The 20054-nt window shown below is 37.7% G+C and overlaps 1 protein-coding gene across 1 annotated transcript in view; it reads right to left on the reverse strand.

The window, feature by feature from the left end:
• Positions 1-1244: 1244 nt before the first annotated feature.
• LOC104274681 (3-hydroxymethyl-3-methylglutaryl-CoA lyase, cytoplasmic-like) overlaps positions 1245-20054 on the reverse strand; it is a gene marked incomplete at its 3' end in the record, with an annotated part of 38316 nt that continues 19506 nt past the window's right edge. Inside the window, exons 5-7 of the mRNA XM_009870380.1 lie at positions 19844-19992; positions 6009-6072; positions 1245-1433 (exon numbers count right to left, since the gene is read on the reverse strand). Of these exons, the coding sequence (XP_009868682.1) occupies positions 1245-1433; positions 6009-6072; positions 19844-19992 (402 nt within the window). The remainder of the gene's footprint in view (positions 1434-6008; positions 6073-19843; positions 19993-20054) is intronic.

A 20054-nucleotide genomic window follows, 5' to 3' on the forward strand; every position in this document is an offset into this window, starting at 1 on the left:
GAAGGATTTGAAAAACAATGCTTCAAGTATTTTTATGGCAAACTCCTCCCATGCTCAGGGGTTTTCATGCTTTTAGCTATTACATCTGCAACTGAAACTAACTGTGAAATTAGCAATTTATTTATCCCATGGTACATACACACATTTGCAACAGTAAAAATAAGGGTCAATAGAAACACTGAGTAAGTTAGAACCTTTTTTACCAGATTTTGCCATTCAGTATTATATCAAATACCCGAGGAGATTTCCATATTGAAACATTTCCCTTTTCCTTCTTTTTGCTTATATCACTAATAGTGTTAACACACGGCTGTTACTTCTAAATAACATAACATGAGCTCTGCCAAAATAACAAGCCAGGACAAAGGAACATTGACCTTAAAAATGGCTGAATTGCAAGGAAGTGCAATATGTCCTTAAGTATAAAATAGAACAATAAGGCCTACAATTTGTAAAGAGCTTTTGATTCTGTATCATTTAGTAGAAATAGTTCTCGCTAGGAATACATGTACACATGAAGATATTTTTCAAGACTATATCTTTAAGAAATCTACGTTCAAAATTCTACTCTGTTTCTTGCATTGCATCCTATTCTTAAAAATATGTAAACACAAAGGGAGAAAATGTCTCTTACGGAAATTAAGTATTTCTGATTATTTAGCCAGATTTGAAAGATTAAATAGCACATACAGTTGTTGCCAATCTTATTTAGAAGGGAAAACTGAAAAACAAAAAAGCATACTGAAGGAATGTTAACAGTGATAAAATTATTCTGTGCACCTAATTACCAATAATTTAGATTTATCCACCTGAAATCAAGATGTCATTATGCATGATTCCTTTTTATATTTAGACACCTCTGTTAAATACAAATGTTAGTTTAGTGAACAATAAACATACAAATTTTTTTGAAGAAAAATGGAATCTGAGACATCACAAAAAAACACATTTTATCTCCTTCATTCATCCAAAATCAATGGAATATAATAATCACCACTGTTTCTTAGCGATTTTGCATGCAATTTGCTATGGAATTGAGAGTAATAAGTAGATAAGAACTAAAATTTTCTTGCAGAAGCAACAGCAGCGATGCCTGTAGACAATCCAATGTGTTAGCAATACTTTCTGAAAGTCGAGTGCCTCTTTTCTAGTATTTTCTTTAAGGTTGAAATTTTTTGAAATTATGCAGTTGTACTAAATTAAGACTACTATTATCATACCTATAAAAGATGAAGCTGAGTTACCTGTATGGCTGTGAGAATATTGGCTAAAGCCTGGCCATACGTGTCATGACAGTGAACAGCAAGAGCACTCAGAGGAATTTCTTTCAGAACAGCTTCCAACATCCTTTTCATACTTCCAGGAGTCCCCACACCAATTGTATCCCCCAGAGAGATTTCGTAACAGCCCATACTGTACAGCCGCTTAGATACCTGATTAGAAACAGAGAAACATGAAAAGGTCAAGATGAAAGAATATAAAATACGGTCAAGAACATATATGAAAGAGGGCACAGTTCTGTACAAGCTTCAGGTTTTAACCCACCGAGGTGGATATATGTATCAGGAAACATTTATCCATTCTTGAAAATTGTCACCCAAGAAGAATGTCCCATAGAACTTCTTATTTTAAATTTATATTTCTGCCTCTGTGCATGGAATAACCAATCAAGGCAAAGCCATCAAAAATTTGCTTTTTGACTCTCGCACAGAATCCAAATAAGCAAGATTTTACACTATGAATTAAGTTTCTGTCAAGCCCTTTCCCAACAGTTTCCTCTCTCTGGGGATTTCCTGGCTGTTTGGTTTTCTCCGCGTACTTTTCAGCTTACAAGTAGTGCAGGGTAAAGACTTGCCCTTTTGTTTGCTTATTACGTGGAGCCAAGCACATGGTTGAACTAAGACAATAAATAATTAACAAGAAGCCCGATTTTGCACTCTCTTGGTATTGAAAACACCAATGAAAAGTGAAGTTTTAAGATGTTGTAGTAACATGTTGTAGTTAATATTAGTTTTCCTTGGTTTTTATTACACCAAATATTAAAACACTAACAAGGGAAAACTGTAACTTAATCAACATTATAGTCTTAATGTTTTAAAATTTTTCTTAATACCAATCCTTATGTAAGGAGAGCCTTAAATATTTCTGGAATTTGAGGAGTTCATTGTATGAGTAAGAGATTTGAGGTCTAGCTTCATAACGTTTGCATGGAGAGACACACTTGGAAGCACCAAAAATATTGTTTTAGAACTGAATGCAGGATCTTTCCACCTTAGTTTCGCTGAATTTATTTGGAAAGGGTTTCACCTTATTTCCAGTTGCTGAATATGTTTGTCCCCTTTAGCACTCCCCTCTCTGTATCAGCAATCCTGAAAGGCCACTCCACCAGAAGGGAATCCCAATCTGGAGATTAACTGTTTAGAAATTAAAAAATTTGACCCTTTTCCAAGACATCTTCAGTTGCATTGCACTCTGCTGTTAAAGCAATTCCAGGACTTCATCAGTGGGATTGCTGTGAATATGTCTGAAGAAGCTGACAAAGTGCTGCACCAGCAGTCTCGGAAGTGCTGAATTAATATTGCTGTTCACTTAATCCAAAGACCAGCTGAAATAAACCTTCAAGTAGTCTGAATGATTCTGCTTAAATCTTGGAAGAGCTATGACTATTGCCGTGGTAGTAAAACTCTTTGTGCTTTAAAGTCAAAGAGCTCCTGATTCACATAAACATAAATTCAACATATGCTTTACAAAAGGGACATTCACCAGACTGCAAAAAATATTCTATTTTCAGCATATTTTTATATCATCAACACAGGGCAAGTGTTTTAACTGGACTACTGTTGTAAGGGAAAAAAATCATCTGCTGTTATTGGTAGACTGTAGTTAATCCCCAAACTTCAGCTTTTGTTTAAGATAAAGGTAAAAGAAGTAGACTTTTTTTTCCCCATGTGTTTGGTTTTCTTTCATTCATGATTCAAAGATTTTCTTGATGAGCATTGGGTTCATCTGCTCTGGCAGGTGATGATCTCCAGAGGACCCTTCTAAGCCCTAACATTCTGTGATTTTGTGATTTTAGTGATGCCAAAGAGACTACATAAACTTCTAGAAAACCTGTTGCATTCACTTCTTCCCTATGCTCAGTCCTCAGGTCTTTCAGTTTCTGAAAATAAAAGTTCTGAAAGATGAAAGGGGGAAACTCTGCTAACAAGCTGAGCATTATCAGTGACTTGTCATGATCTAACCTTAAATTGACCCTTAAAAAGAGATCTACATTTAATTGCAAGAAGAATGTGCATTCTTGGAAGCTGAATGGGAGTTTTTCATATCGGATTATCAATCCTACCATAGTAGGAGGCAGCCCATTAGTTACAGTTTTGTAAGTTTTCAATATGGATTTTTGGTAGGAGGGTGGGGGAGAAGAGAACACACTGTTTTCTCAGTGTAATCAGGATGTGATTATGAGCTTGCAGCTTTGTTGATTGAACAGGGTTGTGTTCTGTACCACTGAGCAGTTTTACTATGTATGAGTCTTGTGCTACTCCCCTTGGGAACACTGCCCTGACACCAAACATTGATCAAAATGGGAGTTGGTGACCCAACACTACAACCCCTCAGACATGTGAATCCCTTAGGCATGAAATAATATCTAAACCTATACTCTTAAACTGAATACAAAAGGTCATCATCGAGTTACAGATGACTTTTAAGCAAACAACAACACAGAAACACGCTACAGTCCTTGCGCTGTAATGGAAACTTTGTAATAATCCAGCAGCATTCAAATAAGAATAGGCACATTTTCTGTGATCAGCCTGTGTGCTGGATAACACATATATACACATAGTATACATATATATACACATATAACACATATATGAATCCACTGGTTTAGGTTAAAAGGAAGCTAAGAAGGGAAAGAAGCAGGCATAAGGATAAGAACTGCCAAGTGCCTAACTGGAAGACAACGGATAACAACCGGCTTCAAGGATGTTGTTATACAATGCTTCCAACAACTTTCAAGCCTGAGGTTGAAATACATAAACCATAGGATGATAAATTGTTAAACAGCGACTCCATTTCAAGAAAAAGCAGAGTGATAAAAAAGGACTACGCAATTTAACAGATGAGAAATGTGTTCATTCTTTTTTAGTAAAGAACCATATGGATATACCAGGTGGATTCTAGAAAGTCTTAAGGCATCTGAGGTTTGCACTTACTAGATAACTATGTGTAAAACAGTTATGTACCTAGTAGACCAGAAAGGCATGTAGTCTGGTTAATGAGCCACCTCTCCTAATTGGTTTTGCTTCAGTTAAAAAAATCTTTTGCTTAAAAAAACCCAACAAATAGGTGGGTCACTGCTATTGACTGCAGAAGGAACAGTCTAAACCTTTCAATTACAGCTGCTGATTGCAATACACAGTCAAGGGAGATGATGATCAGAGAAGAAGATGATCAGAGAGGCAGCTCTGAAAGTGTTTAGCAATGTGGCCAGTAATTTTGATAATAGTGATTCAGCAAAGGATGAGTGCATGTGTTTATGTAAAATCCATTAACAGCTAATCAGACGCTTCTACATAAATATCAGTTCCTGCTGGATCATGGCCTGAATAACTTTAATGAAGCAGCTTTTATTCTTAAAGACATACACAATGGTGTATAGGTACACAAGAAGACACTTACTAGGATGAAGACAGAAAATAAAGTATCTCTGTGAGTAAAAGCTTGCAGGTTTGGAGTACTAAGTAGCACTCCCACTGGCAAACTGAAAGGGAGCTCCCCTGTGTAAGGAGAGCAGTTAAAAAACAAGCAGCACATGGAAAGAAGCCCATTGGGGAACATGATAGTGCAGTAAGCAATTTACCAACAGCACAGCTGAATCTGTCATCACTGCTCTAACTAAAGCTGTATCACTTCTAAATTTCACTTCATATTAAACCCAATTAATTTAGAAATACTGAGTACTTTCCAGTTCAGCTATTTTTTACTTTTTTTCAAAGAGTGTGAGTATATGTGGCTGCTGTGGGAGAAGTAGTATCACAAGTTCCATCTGGAATGCATACTACAAGATGCAGGACAACAGGACCCTGGAAGCCACACACATAGAGCACAATGTATCAGAAAAATGCTGACTAGCTGCTAGTGCCACAAAGAAAAAGAAAAAAAAAAGTGGTTTGGAGATTCTGCTAGATCACCAAAAGTAGGTGATTAAGTGTGACAGAAGACAAGCCTCTCTCCAGGAGGAAGGTCAGCATGTTCTGCCTTGTGCTGCTTGAAATCTCTCCACTTTCTTCTCTACTGTCCATTTCAGCTTTCATGCCTTCTTTGCCTTTGTGCAAAAATTAAACCCTTGTTTTACTAATCTCTTCCTCTGCTGAAAGAAAAATGCTGGACTAAGACATGGTCTCCTTCTCCTCCTTTACCCTAAATGGGAAAAGGGGGTCGGTAGGGAAGGTGCAGGTCATCCTAGCACTGCAGTAGAGCAAGGTTAAGTAGCAGGAAATCATGTTTGGGTGGAGTTTTGGTTCATGTGTCAATCACACGACCCTGGACAGAAGCAGCGTTGGAGCAGTGGCTCTACCAGCTGACAGCACAGCACGCGTATGCTGGTGTAGAACTGTTTCAAAAGCAGATACCCTCTGCAAGAAGTTGTGCTGGAAATCACTTGTACAACATGGTCCACTGACATATGTCCTTGAATCTATTTCCTTAAGCATTTCCTTACATCCTCGTTGGAAAAAATAGCACATAATATTTTTCCTCATGACTGATGACAATCTACTGTTATTTCTGCATGATTGATAACAACACTATTTTCCTTGGATTTGACTGCATGTGGTTGAGTGAGGTTATGCACCCTATTTTAGTATTAGCTATATTTTGTGTTTGTTCTCCTTAAATTTTATCCATGCAAGATCTTCTTAGGATTAAGTAAAGAACATTACATACCAACATTCTAAAATGTATTTTTGATTCATTAAAAAGACAAGCCAGAAGTTTACTCTTACTTCTGCCACTTTAGCAGGCATGACGTTTCCTTCATATGGGCATCCCAATGCACATGACACATACCTACAATAGAAAGAACACACAAAGATATTTCTGTTTTATACATACGTATATGTATCCATCCATGTTATATAATTTTGAATATATTCAGTATTTGAATAATAATAATTTGAATGAAGTTAAAATAATGTTTTAACTGTTAAAATAATATTTTAATTATTTGAATGAAAAGCTAGAAATATATCAAATGAAAACAGCATGCTTATTAACTTTCTTTTTAAATCACAGCAGAGATTTATAGCTTTATTCATGCTCAATGTTTATCACAAGTTGTAAAGGACTGGCAGTGCGGTTAAGCTAATGCTGTTGCTGCTGCTGCAGGAGACTTCAATTTTTCTTGTTATTTCCTTCTGAAGCAGTAAGAGCCAGCTCAAGTTTTGCCTTGCCTGACCCATAGGAGGAAGATACTTTTTTCCTCCTTGTGCTGGCTACCCAGATCATAGAGAACAACACATGGATACAAGCAACTTAAAAAAACCCCACCACCTCATAAGTCACTGGAATTGTGGTGAATGGGATAGCTTTCAACTTCTACCTCTGTACTGGCACTTCTGTCCCAGTGCCCCAGAAGAATTACAGCTCCATTGCAAGCTATAGTTTAGGTATGACTTGGGACAAGACGAAACTGAGAAGCCAGGCTGTCTCTCAGCAGCTATTTGCTCCACAAAGCACAAAATCTTAAAGCCGCAACCAAGCCTCCATTGTTCAGTCTTAATGCTTCATTAGCATAGAATTTGGTTTAAATTTCCTTTTTTAAATGACAATTAAGAGCCATGAAATTCCAATTAAACTTCTAATTGTTTATCTTAAATTGATCAGGAATAGGATTAACCTAACGAGAAACAGCCATTCAAAATCAAAATAAGTGTGGCTGTAGAGGGATTTACAACAGAATGAGAGGCAGGCAGAGCTTCAGTCCCAGTGGGAGGTTGTTCAGCTGTTTAATAGAAGAACAAGAGCCTTCATCGATCCCCCATCATTCCCTTTCCCTCAACACTGAAGGATATAATGTGAAATTGTACACTGTATAATGCAACTGGGATTGAACAGATGCCAGTTTGTATGCAGTCAAGGTCCGTAGGGTAAAGGATGTATTGTTTCTTTGCAGTTGAAAGAGAAACTGATTGATAGAATGTGAAATTAGGACGAGTAATGGGGAAAAACACATTGTGAAAAAAATGTCAACATTTTAATGTGTAGAACATGTTCCATCCCATCTATGAAGGTAATGGTGTTGGCACGCTGGAAGTAGCAGTAAGAATGAAGCAATCCTTGAACCTAAAAAGAACTTGATTAGCCTTGACAAAGAAATGGAAATTAATTTTATTTCCACAAAAGTGGTTGGGTCCATTACATCCTGCTCATAATTTTAGTCCAGATGCCTACTAGGCATGATTTCAATTATCTGCATGTCATTATGAAAACCAGGTTTTTGAAACTTGACCATAGATTTCATTAAATATCAGCCCCAATTTAGATGTCACTGTTTAAGTTTCAAAAATCTGAGTCTTCTTATCTACATTAAAGATAAAAAAAAGTAGCTACTGTTAACAGCTAAACGCTGCCCTGCTTTTCAGTGACACACAACTCAAAAAACAATTCAGGATAATCTCCTTACTTTTTTTTATGCATACCCAGTTTTTCAAATGGAACCAAGCATGAAAAATTTCAGACCCAGCGGATTACTTTTTACATAATACTAGTGCCTAGAGCTAGTGAATACAGACCTTACTGAAATTATTTTGTAACATCAGCCATGCTGCCTATTGTGAAGTGAGCGAGAACAGTACGTAATACAAAGTAAATGCAAAACATACAGTATGTATGTGCACATGTGCCTTTTAATTACATCTATCTTTACGTGTTTCTAATGGCTACATATGTTAGATCAAGAAGACGTGCATTTGGTAGTGATAATGTGGCATGAATGACATATGGAATGGAGTAGGGCAAACAAAAGTAAAAACAGGCCAAAAGGTATCTAGAGAACAAGGGAATACTCCCTGTGGTTCACACCAGAGAGCAGAAACTTGCCTGATCTCACATAATTCAGCTGGGCCTGCTGGGGTATGAAAGTATGTGGTGACCTGAGGAATCTGCCTACTACAATGTACAAATCTGTTTGAGATTATGAACTGTGCATACTTACAGCATTGCGACTAGACTGACATTTTAAACAAGGACAATATGATAGATATAATCTATCTGGGCATTTGATATTCGACATTAAACTGGAGAAAACGGATTACTGAAAGAATTTGACAGGTAAAGAATTTCCTACCAGAGAGAGAATAAAGTCCTGTGGAGAATGAAAGAGTTGTTTTTCAATGGAGTTCATCAAGAATGAGCTTGGCAGAATCTGATATATTATTTTCATTTAATGAATTGGCATAAAAAGTAGAGATGTGGTGATAACGTTAAATTTCTTGGTACTGTCAATACAACAAAAAGCACTGTGATTCCATGGAGAAATGACAGGAGCAGCAACAGAAATGAGACTCAGTAGTTGGTAGCAATGACAAAGAAAGTAAAATGCTCGAAATGAGGCTGTAAAAGAGTAAAACGCACTCCAAACATATATCAGAATAAGCATTTTTAACAGAGGGCATAAAATATGAATTCCGTTTGACAAGGTCTTGCTACATTCTGACTGAAAATAAGAGCTAGAATTTGAGTCATTCATAGAAAAAGTACTGCAAGCTGGAACAGATGCAGGAAAGGGCTAAGCACAGCTAGCAGGGGTACAGAGAACTTGGCAAATGAGAAAATACACATGCCTGTCTGAAAGAGGGGAGATAACCATGTGTCTGGTCCGAGCATTTTGCCAAGACATCTAGACGTAAGGAAGTGCCGGGTGGAATGCTTTTGTGCAATTGCATTTGTGTGGTTCCAATTTAACAAGCATAAGTCACAGGAAATAAGTTTCAATAGGAAGGCAGGTCTGTTATCTACAGATATGTTTGGCTGTTAGATTTTCTTTTTTGTGTAGGAAATAACCCATAGTACATTAAAAGCGCAAGAGAATTCAGACTAAGCAGAGCCCAAAGACCTCAACCCACACCCCTCCAAAATGAGAGATAACTTTGAAGAACACGCTTGGAAAGAAGAACTGCTTAGAAAGAAGAATTGGAGAACTGCTTAGAAGGAAGAAAATTAACAAGACAGAGCCAGAGAAAGCAATAAAAGATACAAGTTTAAAGAAGAGTCTGGTCAACTGCAGCAAATACTGCTGAAAAGTCAAGAAGAATGAGAAGAGACTACCGTTTCTGAGATCTTGTCATCAGGGAGTTTGGTGAGAGCTGTTGCAGTTACAAGCAGGGAACAGAAGCCAAAGTGTACGAGTTTTAGGACGGAATCACAGAGGAGGGTCTCCAGACAGTAATTATAAACAGCGCCTTCAATGAGCTTAGGAATGAAGAAGAGATAGGCGATGAGATATGATATGAAGAACCAAGTAGGGTCAAAGGTGCAATTTTTAAGAGGCAAATGCTTGCTTATATTGCAATGGAAAAAAGCCAGAGGACAGTGAGAGGTTAAGAAAGAGAATAAGGGAGGGGAGAAATAAGAGGAAGAACAGAACATGGGGTCACTGGGGCAAGTGGAAGAGGTACAGATGGAAATTAAACAAGAAACTCCTGCTGCTCTGGCAGTGGAGGAGAAAGAGAAAGGATTAGGGGAGGGGAGGGAGTAGAGAGTGACAGAAGGAAGGACATGCTCTATCTATTTTTTCTTAGGAGAAAAAGCAAGATCCTATGTGAAGAAAAGCAGTAGAGGGAAAAAGAGGGAAGAGTTAAACCAATGAGTTACAGCGGCAACTGGGATTTAGTTTGGGGATTCAATTGTGTTGGAGAATACAGCTTTTTCCAAAGAAGATGGTAGAACTGAAAGAAAAAAAGGCTTTGTAATGAAAAAGACTGTCTTGGTCTCTGGATATTCACCAGAGACAGACAGCACAGTAAGAGAGCAGAAGCAAGTATCAAGCAGACTCGGCAATGGAAGCGTTTAATTCTAAGTATGTGCTCAAATCTTTGTTCAAATGCTTTGCCAGACATTTTAGTAGCTTAACTATGTCTTTAGCATGCAATCAAGAAAAGAGCCCACGCAACCAGAAGGCGGAAAGAAGGATCTGCAACATGTGAATGCATCTATACAGTTGCTTTAGGAACATATGGGTAAATGCTGCTTTGCTTACTCAGGTTCTGTGAAATCAGAATTCCTCCCTTTAATAAAAAGTGATAAAAAGAAGTTCTCTACTTGCTTCACTTGGCAGTTTACTCAGTCTCTTCCCTGTTCTAAAGATCTCACTGCAGGTGAGTATCATTTGTTCTTCTCCTAAATTGCTTTCTATGTATATAAAAACAATTAAAAAATAAGCCCCACCAACATTCCTGTGTAATATTTTGGACAAAAATGCTGAATAGCCTCTGGGGATGGAGAGGGAGAAAGAAGAGGAAGAGAGTTTTCAATTTCTTCCAGTAAGCCAAAACCAAATTGCAATGTTCCCCAAATGGTACAGACAGCGTAAGGTCCCCACGATCAAGGTCACAAGGAATGGTGCTAACCACCACGCCAACCCAAGGACTGTGAAGTGCAGGATGTACAACCACAAACAGGGTAAACGAGCAAACTCCTCATAACCAAAGTGTGTCAAAAGGAAAATGAATCCAAGCAGAAACTGAACTCCATGTTGTAATCAGCCCTTTGTCAGCTTGTTTCAGCAAGAGTTCCAGAGCCAGATCCACAGCTGCTACCACAGCTGGAAGCACGAAGCCTCCTGAGAAGCCAGTTGCAGACTCAGATGCTGCTGTTTCCTGTTTATTATTATAGTGTAAGTTCGCATATAATTTACCATGTTCACTGCAGATGTATTTATTTTTATTGGATGTTCGTGCTAAAATGTACATGCCTATCATTTGCTGAATTCTTAATATTAAGGTTGATATATTCTGTCTCTTTGCAAAGGAAGCCATTTGTTTAAAAGAGGCAATCTTTACTGTAAGGAGAGGGGAAATACAAAGAAGAGAAGAGGGAAAGGAGATTCTTCCAGAAACAGAATCTCCAAGCCAAGGCCAAAATGTGTAAATAAGGCCAGGACTTTTTTCCATACTTTACTTTTTTTTAAAAGAAGTAACAGCCTCTCCATGTATTTAGTGCCCAGTTGTGAGTAATATATGTGCTATTCAAAGTGAGTCCTATAGTAATAATATTCATTATTATTTTTAGAATGCCCAGAAAACAACATTAAATTGTGAACTAAGATGTAGAAAACAACTTCTCTAAAAACAGAAGAAAACTGTTACTGCACTTCTGCCACAACAACCCCCAGCAGCGCTACAGGCTTGTGGAGGAGTGGCTGGAGAGCTGCCAGGCAGAGAGGGACCTGGGGATGTTGATGGACAGCCGGCTGAACATGAGCCAGCAGTGTGCCCAGGTGGCCAAGAAGGCCAACGGCATCCTGGCCTGGATCATGAATGGTGTTGTCAGCAGAAGCAGGGAGGTGATCATGCCCCTGTGCTCAGCTTTGGTGAGGCCTCACCTCAAGTACTGTGCCCAGTTTTGAGGCACAAGAGGGACATTGAGGTGCCGGAGAGGGTACAGAGGCGGGCTACCAAGCTGGTAAAGGATTTGGAGCATGTGTCCTATGAGGAACGGCTGAGGGGTCTGGGACTGTTGAGCCTGGACAAAAGGAGACTGATAGAAGACCTTATCGCTCTCTACAACTACTTGACAGGAGGTTGTAGCGAGGCGGGGGTTGGTCTGTTCTCCCTAGTGGAGAGTGATAGGACAAGCGGAAATGGCCTCAAGTTGCACCAGCAGAGGTTCAGGTTGGATATTAGGAAGAATTTCTTTTCTGAGAGGGTTTTCAGGCATTGGAACAGGCTGCCCAGGGAGGTGGCTGAGTCATCATCCCTGGAGGTGTTTAAAAGAAGGGTCGATGTTGCCTTGAAGGACATGGTTTAGTGGTGTTGATAGGGCTAGGAAAAGGCTGTACTTGATGATCTTGAAGGTCTTTTCCAGACAAAATTGTTCTATGATTCTATGATTCTATAATGAAGGGCCACTTAACCACTTAACTTTTAATAACTATATCAAATTATCCAGGGAGCAATCGGTAACATACTAGCAAACACATTGTATTGTTACGTTATAATTTCATACTAACATATCATCTGAATTTATGCTTCCCTTTAGAAGAAACAAGGATCATTTTTACTACCCACAGTTATCCCTTCTCTTTCAAAAATGATTGAAACAAACACAGCTCTTCTGGCCTACTACTAGTATCTCTATCTGCAGTCACCAAAAAAAAGGTGAAAGATGGTCTAAATTTATCTCAAAGGAAAATCTCTCCTCTTACATACTGCAATCATCCAATATGATGGAGCTGGTACAATGGCTCCTACATCCTTTTCTCAACCTGTCTGCAGTACAGAGAAACCCACCAAGTCCCCATACCCCAGCAATCTCCAGCTTCCCAAACCTCTCCAGGGGCCTGTGACCAGCTGGCCTGTGTAATCCTGCAGATTTGTTTAGTATTCAAATACTAAAATGTGTTGCTTCCAACTTTATTAAATGCTATCTACATTTTGTTGTTCCCATAACCTCAAATAAAGGCTCACTTATAGCAACATAATGGTGTTAAATTGGTTTTACTATCAAAAATGTGATAATGGTATAAATCACTGTATTATCAATATAATTGTGACTACGCTAAACTACACAGTGTAGTATAAAAATGGGAGTTTAAAGTGATGCGAAAAAACGTGTACTCCAGGCCTGAGTATGCCAGACTACCAAGTAATGAGGTCAAAATTTCCATCTGTATTCATAAAATATCTGCAGCTTTAAACTGTATTGATTTGTGCAAGACTGAATTGCTGGAGTTTATCTCATAGTACTTCTAATTAGGTATATAAAATACAGTACTGTAAGGCCATTCAAATATCTTGAAGTAAGGTATTTAAGATGAATTGTAATAGAAGGAAAAAAAGAGCATTATTGAACTGAATTATAAAGATCAGATGGTCTTGAAACTCAGAAATTTCAGATAATCAAGATGTCTCCTTTTAAAGAATTGTTTAGTATCTACTTGCCATAGCAAAAAATATTGCTATATTTCAAGTACGTCAACTAGTATTTGAATTTTATACAAACACAGATGGAGGCCAAATATTGATATATTTCAATATGCTTTTATGTATTGTGAACTTCACCATACTGCCCATTCTTAAAAGACATAGGGTTATAAACAATGGAACTGCATACACCAGTTTAGAATTAATGTGTGATTACATATGCCTTAATTTATGAAGCAGCAGCTTTGTAAAGAAATGCTTCTAGATTTATTTTACAGCAAACATTTGCATCTGTTTTTCTAATACTGAGCCTCTAAATATTTGCATCCACACATTTGAAGATGCAAATAGTCCAACTGAACTCAAGAAGGCTATTCACAGGAAAAAATTTAAAGACTGGGACATAAATACAGTTTTTAATTGCTGGTCACGGAGAAGTGGTTTTTAGTAGATAAAAAAAATACAGCTTTCAGCTCTTATATCTCCAGTTAATTTTCATTAGGACTAAGGCAGTCCTATATAGAACTAAATGTTTCAGAGGGAGATAGTTTGACTTTATTTCACTGTTATAGGACACAAAATAGGTAGCGAAGTATTTGTGGAAAAGCAGAAAACATAAATCCTTACTTCCTTACTGTTCTAGTGTACTAACTGCAATTTATTTCCATGTCTTTTTGAAGTTTGGAATACACTAACTTGGAAGATTCTAGCTCAGTCAGAATTTACTTAACATTTTCTTCATACGTACGCTAAAAATACATTTATATTAAAACACAACCCAAGTGACTACTTAGTTATCATTTGCCACAGTTTTTTCCTCGTTGTTAAGCTTCATTTTAATAAGCTTCATTTTATTAAGCTTCATTTCGTATCACTGAAAAAGATGTGATATTTTTAATAGTACCTGAGTTATGCATTAAAAGACATAATTCCACATCCAACAGTCCTTTTGTCATATCACATGTAAAATATGCATAGTAGTAATTAGCTGACCACACAATTTATAATTCATTTGGCTCAGTGTCTTCACGGAATGTGTGCCAGATGTTACTGTAAAGTTTTTATGCATGTACGAAAAAATAAAAATAAAAAACCCTCTATGATGCTAATAAATAGTCTATCTTCTAAGACCATACACAAGATTTCAATTCCTCATAAACATCTGAACAAATTTACTAAACATTTAGAAAACTGTGTACTGTGCTAGAGATTTTAAATGTGACAGCCGACAACATAAATTTTCTGGATGATGATTGAGTCAATGTTAGTGCAGCTGTAGCAACAGTACGGCATGCAAAAGCTTCAAGTTTAGTTTCAACTGTTTGAGTGCATTTTTCATAAGATTCAAGGATTGCCAATGATTTATGCTCACTACATAAATTCTAAATTACCAGTAAAAATAGGAACTAAAATTTGAACCCCTTAAAATTATTTTTGGAAGTATTCTTCAACTGTACAAATAAGGAGTTAGGACAAGGCACTAAATTATCCGTTTCCTTGAAAAAAATAACATTTTAAACAATGATACTGATTTAGAAAGGAAGCGATCTCTGTATAGAAATTAGTACAAATACAATTTATGTGTATTTATATTTTTATTACCTAAGTAATTCAAGAAAAATATTTAGCCTACAAAATTTATATTAGAAGCCAACATGTGTAGTCCTGGGAGTTTGCTTGAGCAAAGGCTGTAGGTTTTGACTACGGTTCTTTAAAAGCAGCCAATCTCCAAAAGGGTGATTAAAAACAAAACAGTGATTCTCAGCACAGAGAGAACAAATTGTTGTACAGACAGCCTGCAGCTTCATTTTGAGTTACCTTGCAGCACCGAGCCTATTACTACCTTTCTTATATCTATTGTAATTTGCATGAATTACAAGGTGCTACTCCTTAGCCTATGCACAGGTAGGATGGGATTCATCTGTTCTAACTTGTGATATCAAAGATAATCATCTACAGCCCCTGCCTTAGGCAGGCCTCAGAGAGGCCATGTCTAGGATGACTAACACGATAGGACCCAAGCTCCTCTGTGGCCAAAAGGATGATCCATCTGGAGAGTGGTTCATCTTATCCTAAGGCAGGTGCTTTAAAAAGCACAAACAACAGATAAATCACAGCCTGAAGGCTGCCTATTTTCCTCTAGTAACTACAGGCAGATTTCGGTTGACAAGCTCAGACTTGCTGTGTGGTCATGCTCAGATCTGCCTCATGTTACAACAATAGTTGTAAACAATACATAATTTTTTTCAGTAAATGGAAGCCACACAACAAAATAAAACCTGGTACTACTCTTCTCCTTTTTAATAAATCCAGTCAAACCATGAGCACAAATTCTTAATAATGAATGTCAATTGATGAATTATGTAATATTTCATACTTTTGTTCCAAAATACTAGGTCTGAGATCTCTCAATAGAAACTCCCAAATTTCCATTTCCGAAATTGTCAGTTTCAGATCCTGCTTGACTTGTCTATGTGGTACTTGCAGATCAGGATGCAAAGCATAAAAAACAACTTGCCACAAAGCCTTGAATGTATCAGCATTTAAGGAATTTTAAATGGAACTGGGATATAAAAATGCCATTTATTTTATCTGTTACTAAACGTAGCTTCTTTAGCAGCAGCTAAATATGGGAACACAAATCAAGATCATAAATCGCTAATTCTTTTTAGATAGTTTTATCTCCAAGAAAAGGTCACCTTGGTTGCACTGAAAATTTCTGTGAAATCCAGTTAAGTTTTACTTTCTGATTATCTTTTCCACACCTTCTTTTTCATTGAGAAAGAGAACCTTGTGTTCTATATCATGAAATACAATGTAAAAATCCACAAGTCTTCTAAATATACCGCAGTATTTGGGAACTAATGAACTACTTCCGCTCATGTTCTAATGAGTTCCCTGTTACAGTGCAGACTTCTGTTGGGTGTTAGTACCAGAGAAAACCATGGTTTAGTCTTCTAGAACTAAGTTGGAAATGATGGTGTTAGTAAGTTCTTATATCTTCTAACTTATTAGTATAATCAAAACTTTCTTTTCAGTATTTTCATATACTGAAATCCATGTTCAATGGATGTTTTGGATACTCAAAATTATTACCTCAGGCTTTTCTTGTTAAGATATCAGAATTCATATTCTGCAATTCTGATTCCCAGCAGATTTCTAGCAGATTATCTACTTTATTATTGAGCTACATTAGACCCTGCTGGAGAAATACTAGACAGTCTTCTCCTAAAATTTTTTATTTGTTGAAGTGTCCAGCATCTTATCTCCTGATGCTTCAAGCTCTAATTTTCACTGGATAAATCATTTCCCAAGATAATAATCTGTGATGAAGATAGCTGTAACATAAACATACATCTAGTTTCTCTTCAATATACCTATCCTAACTGGATTCTTCACTTGGTTATAATCCCACAAACTGAACAAATCTGGTGATGGCTTCTGAATGATACACTTTTCTTAGACCTGGAAGCCTAAGAAATAAAGCTGTAGCTGAAGTGAATTTTCATCATTTTCATTCACGACTTCCAATCTGTTCTCTTTGTAGCACATCCGATATTATGCAGGCCACCGCTGAAGTGTTGTGTAACAAAAAACACTTGGCACGACAGACTCAATAAAATTGTCTCACATGTCCTTTGTGAGGTTTGCCTAAGTTTGCACATTGACATGAAAGTACAGATCTTTGTAACAGATGCACAAATTAAGCACTTTTAAAACATGAACTGATTGTATTTTCTCCAAGTTCAATTATGTCATTTCATCTCTCCACTGCTGGGTTTTTTTCTGTTTGCTTCATTACCTGGTTCTTGATAACTTCTTGCGCTGTCTCCTTGCTTTGTTTTCTTTATTTTTATTCTTAATTATTATAATCTTCTTAATATTCTCTTTTGTGTTTGTGTGTGTGGTCTGCTTCTGTTTGACCATTGTCTGCCTCCTGCTTCTTCCTCTCAGTACATGCCTTCCTATCCTGCTGCTTTCTCATTTTTTTCTGCAGTGTGCACAAAAAAAACCCTGCCACGCAGTTCATCTAACCATACACAGTACATGTATAGACATGTAGAATCCTATCATGGGAACAGTCATTTCCATCACATCAGTGTATCAGTGCCAGAACAACTGCTACTAGCATATTACAAATGCCTTAGACATAAAACCTGTGGAAAAAAAAGCAGCAGGTTGCCACTTTCCTAAGCATATAAAAACTAGTGGACAGTTAACATTTTAAGCTCTAACATCAATCTAGAGCACACCACAGGGGCTTCTTCATCACCTGCAGTTTACATCTTCTGGATCAGTTGCAAAGTCCATTTGTTGACATCCCTAGCTATCCAAAAACATATACAACACGTAGGCTTTGAGGATTCCCTTGACGGTTGGTGACCTCTATTGTGCCATTTGGATGAATTTTGTTAGTGAAACACAGGAATATGAAACAGAAAATATGGCCAGACATGTGAGGAAGAGGAAAAAAATAAAAAGTTTAGTGTAAAAATGCTCACCAGTGTCTAAGGCTTGTTGCTAGGCATATGCTGTCGTTTGTGAATTGACTGCCTTTTCCCTTATCCACACCTATCTGGGACGTAAAATTCAGGAATCCTTGAGCTTAGTCCTCCTGGAGAACTCAAATTGCTAGTTATGGTCTCAGCTCAGAATTTAGTTTCAGAAAAATGTGGCAAATAGTGACGGGAGAGACCTTCCAAACAACAGAACTCTTAGAAGTTGCTCAGGAAGCCAAACTCAGACTCTACACATAGATTAACAGCTAGATAAACTCTGGTATAAGTTACTGTTTCTTAAAAAAGTGAAAGTCCTTACTTCTCTATTTTTTTCCTCTGATTTTTCAATGTGAAACATATGGGTGAAGGTAAACCTCGTGAAGTTCAATAAGGACAAGTGTAGAGTCCAGCGTCTGGGGAGGAATAACACCAGGCACCAGTACAGGTTAGAGGTCACCCTGCTGGAAAGCAGCCTCATGGAGAAAGACCTTGGAGTCCTAGTGGACAGTAAGATGTCCATGGGACAGCAATGTGCCCTTGTGGCCAAGAGGGCCAATGGGATCCTGGGGTGCATTAAGAAAGTGTGTCCAGCAGGTCTAGGGAAGTTCTCCTCCCCCTCTACTCTGCCCTGGTGAGACGACATCTGGAATACTGTGTCCAGTTTTGGGCTCCCCAATTCAAGAGAGACGGGGACCTACTGGAGCTACAAAGATGATTAAGGAACTTGAACATCTCTCCTATGAAGAGAGACTGAGAGAAGTGGGGCTGTTTAGACTTGAGACAAGAAGGCTGAGAGGGGATCTTAGTAATGTGTGCAAATATCTGAGGAGTGGGTGTCAAGAAGAAGGTGCCAGCCACTTCTGAGGGGTGCCCAGTAATAGGACAGGGAATAATGGGTGTAAGCTAGAATACTGGTAGCTCCACCTCAACATGAGGGAAAAACTTCCTTAACGTGAGGGTGACAGAGCACTGGCACAGGCTGCCCAGAGAGGTTGTGGAGTCTCCTTCTCTGGAGACTTTCAAAACCCACCTGGATGCATTCCTGTGTGGCTGCCCTAGGGGATCCTGCTCTGGCAGGGGGTTGGACTAGATGATCTCTTGAGGTCCGTTCCAACTTCTAACACTCTGTGACTTTATGATATAACCAGGCTAGGGAAAAAAGGACCCAGGAATTGATAAGCTATCCTTGGTTGGATGTGTGTGTTAAAATCCTTGGGTTGGACAAGATGACCTCCAGAGGTCCCTCTCCAGCTACGCAACTTCATTATTCTGTCATCCTCCAAGGCTGAGGTCCAACTAAAAGTCAGATTTCCCTTTCTCAAGGCAAATGCTCCAACCACCAGAGTATCGTGCAAGAAGTGAGCGGTAGCACTACCTCATCACTACTTCTGGATGACAGAGAGATCCAAGTTATTCTTCTCAGACAGGTTTTCAAGCACTTAGTCTCTGAGGTATCTTTATGTATTTTTCAAGTCCAGGTATTTTCTGAGCATGAGGTAGTTTGCATTATAAGTAATCTTCAAGGAATCTTACTGCTGAGTTTCAACCTGAACCTATGTAGGCTTTTATGCATTCACACAAGGATCTTCACAAATAATCTTAGATAAGTACCTCTGTGTAATGCAATAGAAATTAGAAATCAGAAAGAAAGACTGTTCAAGAGCGAGTACCATTCAGGATTATTTCAAACTTAATAGCAGGTAAACTAGAAAAAGATTAACAGCGGACAGTTCCAGAGTTGCATGCACTAGAGACTCCAAACACCTGGAGCTGAAGTTGACATAAGAGCAACTTATATTGAGAATACTTTTTTTTCTTAGGAGTAATTTGTTCTACCACTATTATACCTTGATTCTACAGTGTATGATTTGTGCAGTCAACAGTGTTATGAGTTCTTAGCAGCACAAAATAAATTTTATTCTGTCATCCGTGATAATAAAAATAAATTTGTATAATAAAATGCATGTTTATACAAAGTTTTTTTCAATTTCCAGAGAAAACCTGTCGCCATTAGCAGTTACAAAACACAGAGCAAAATTACTAAATATATACAAACTTTTTAAAAAAATCACAGTAAAGAGTATTATTTTAATTCATCTAAAATGCAAAAATGCAGTAGTATACTTTTCTATCAGCATAAAAAACCCCTGTATTAGTCACCCCAATAACTCTGTATTACTTAAGAATTTTTATATTTACCCACGCACTGGAATATTCATATTCCTTGCAGATCTAGCAACTTCTTCAAATTTTTCTATGCTTTCTTCAATTGAACAATTAATATTCATTTTGCTGAACGATTCAGATGCTGCACCGAATACTGAGACTTCTGTAGCCCCTGCTGCAATCTGAAAAATAAAACAGAATCAAAAAACTATATTAAAATATTAGATTAAGCAATTAATTCTGT

The sequence above is a fragment of the Apaloderma vittatum genome, unplaced genomic scaffold, assembly GCF_000703405.1.
Source record: "Apaloderma vittatum isolate BGI_N311 unplaced genomic scaffold, ASM70340v1 scaffold11135, whole genome shotgun sequence".
Classification (NCBI taxonomy): Eukaryota; Metazoa; Chordata; class Aves; order Trogoniformes; family Trogonidae; genus Apaloderma; species Apaloderma vittatum.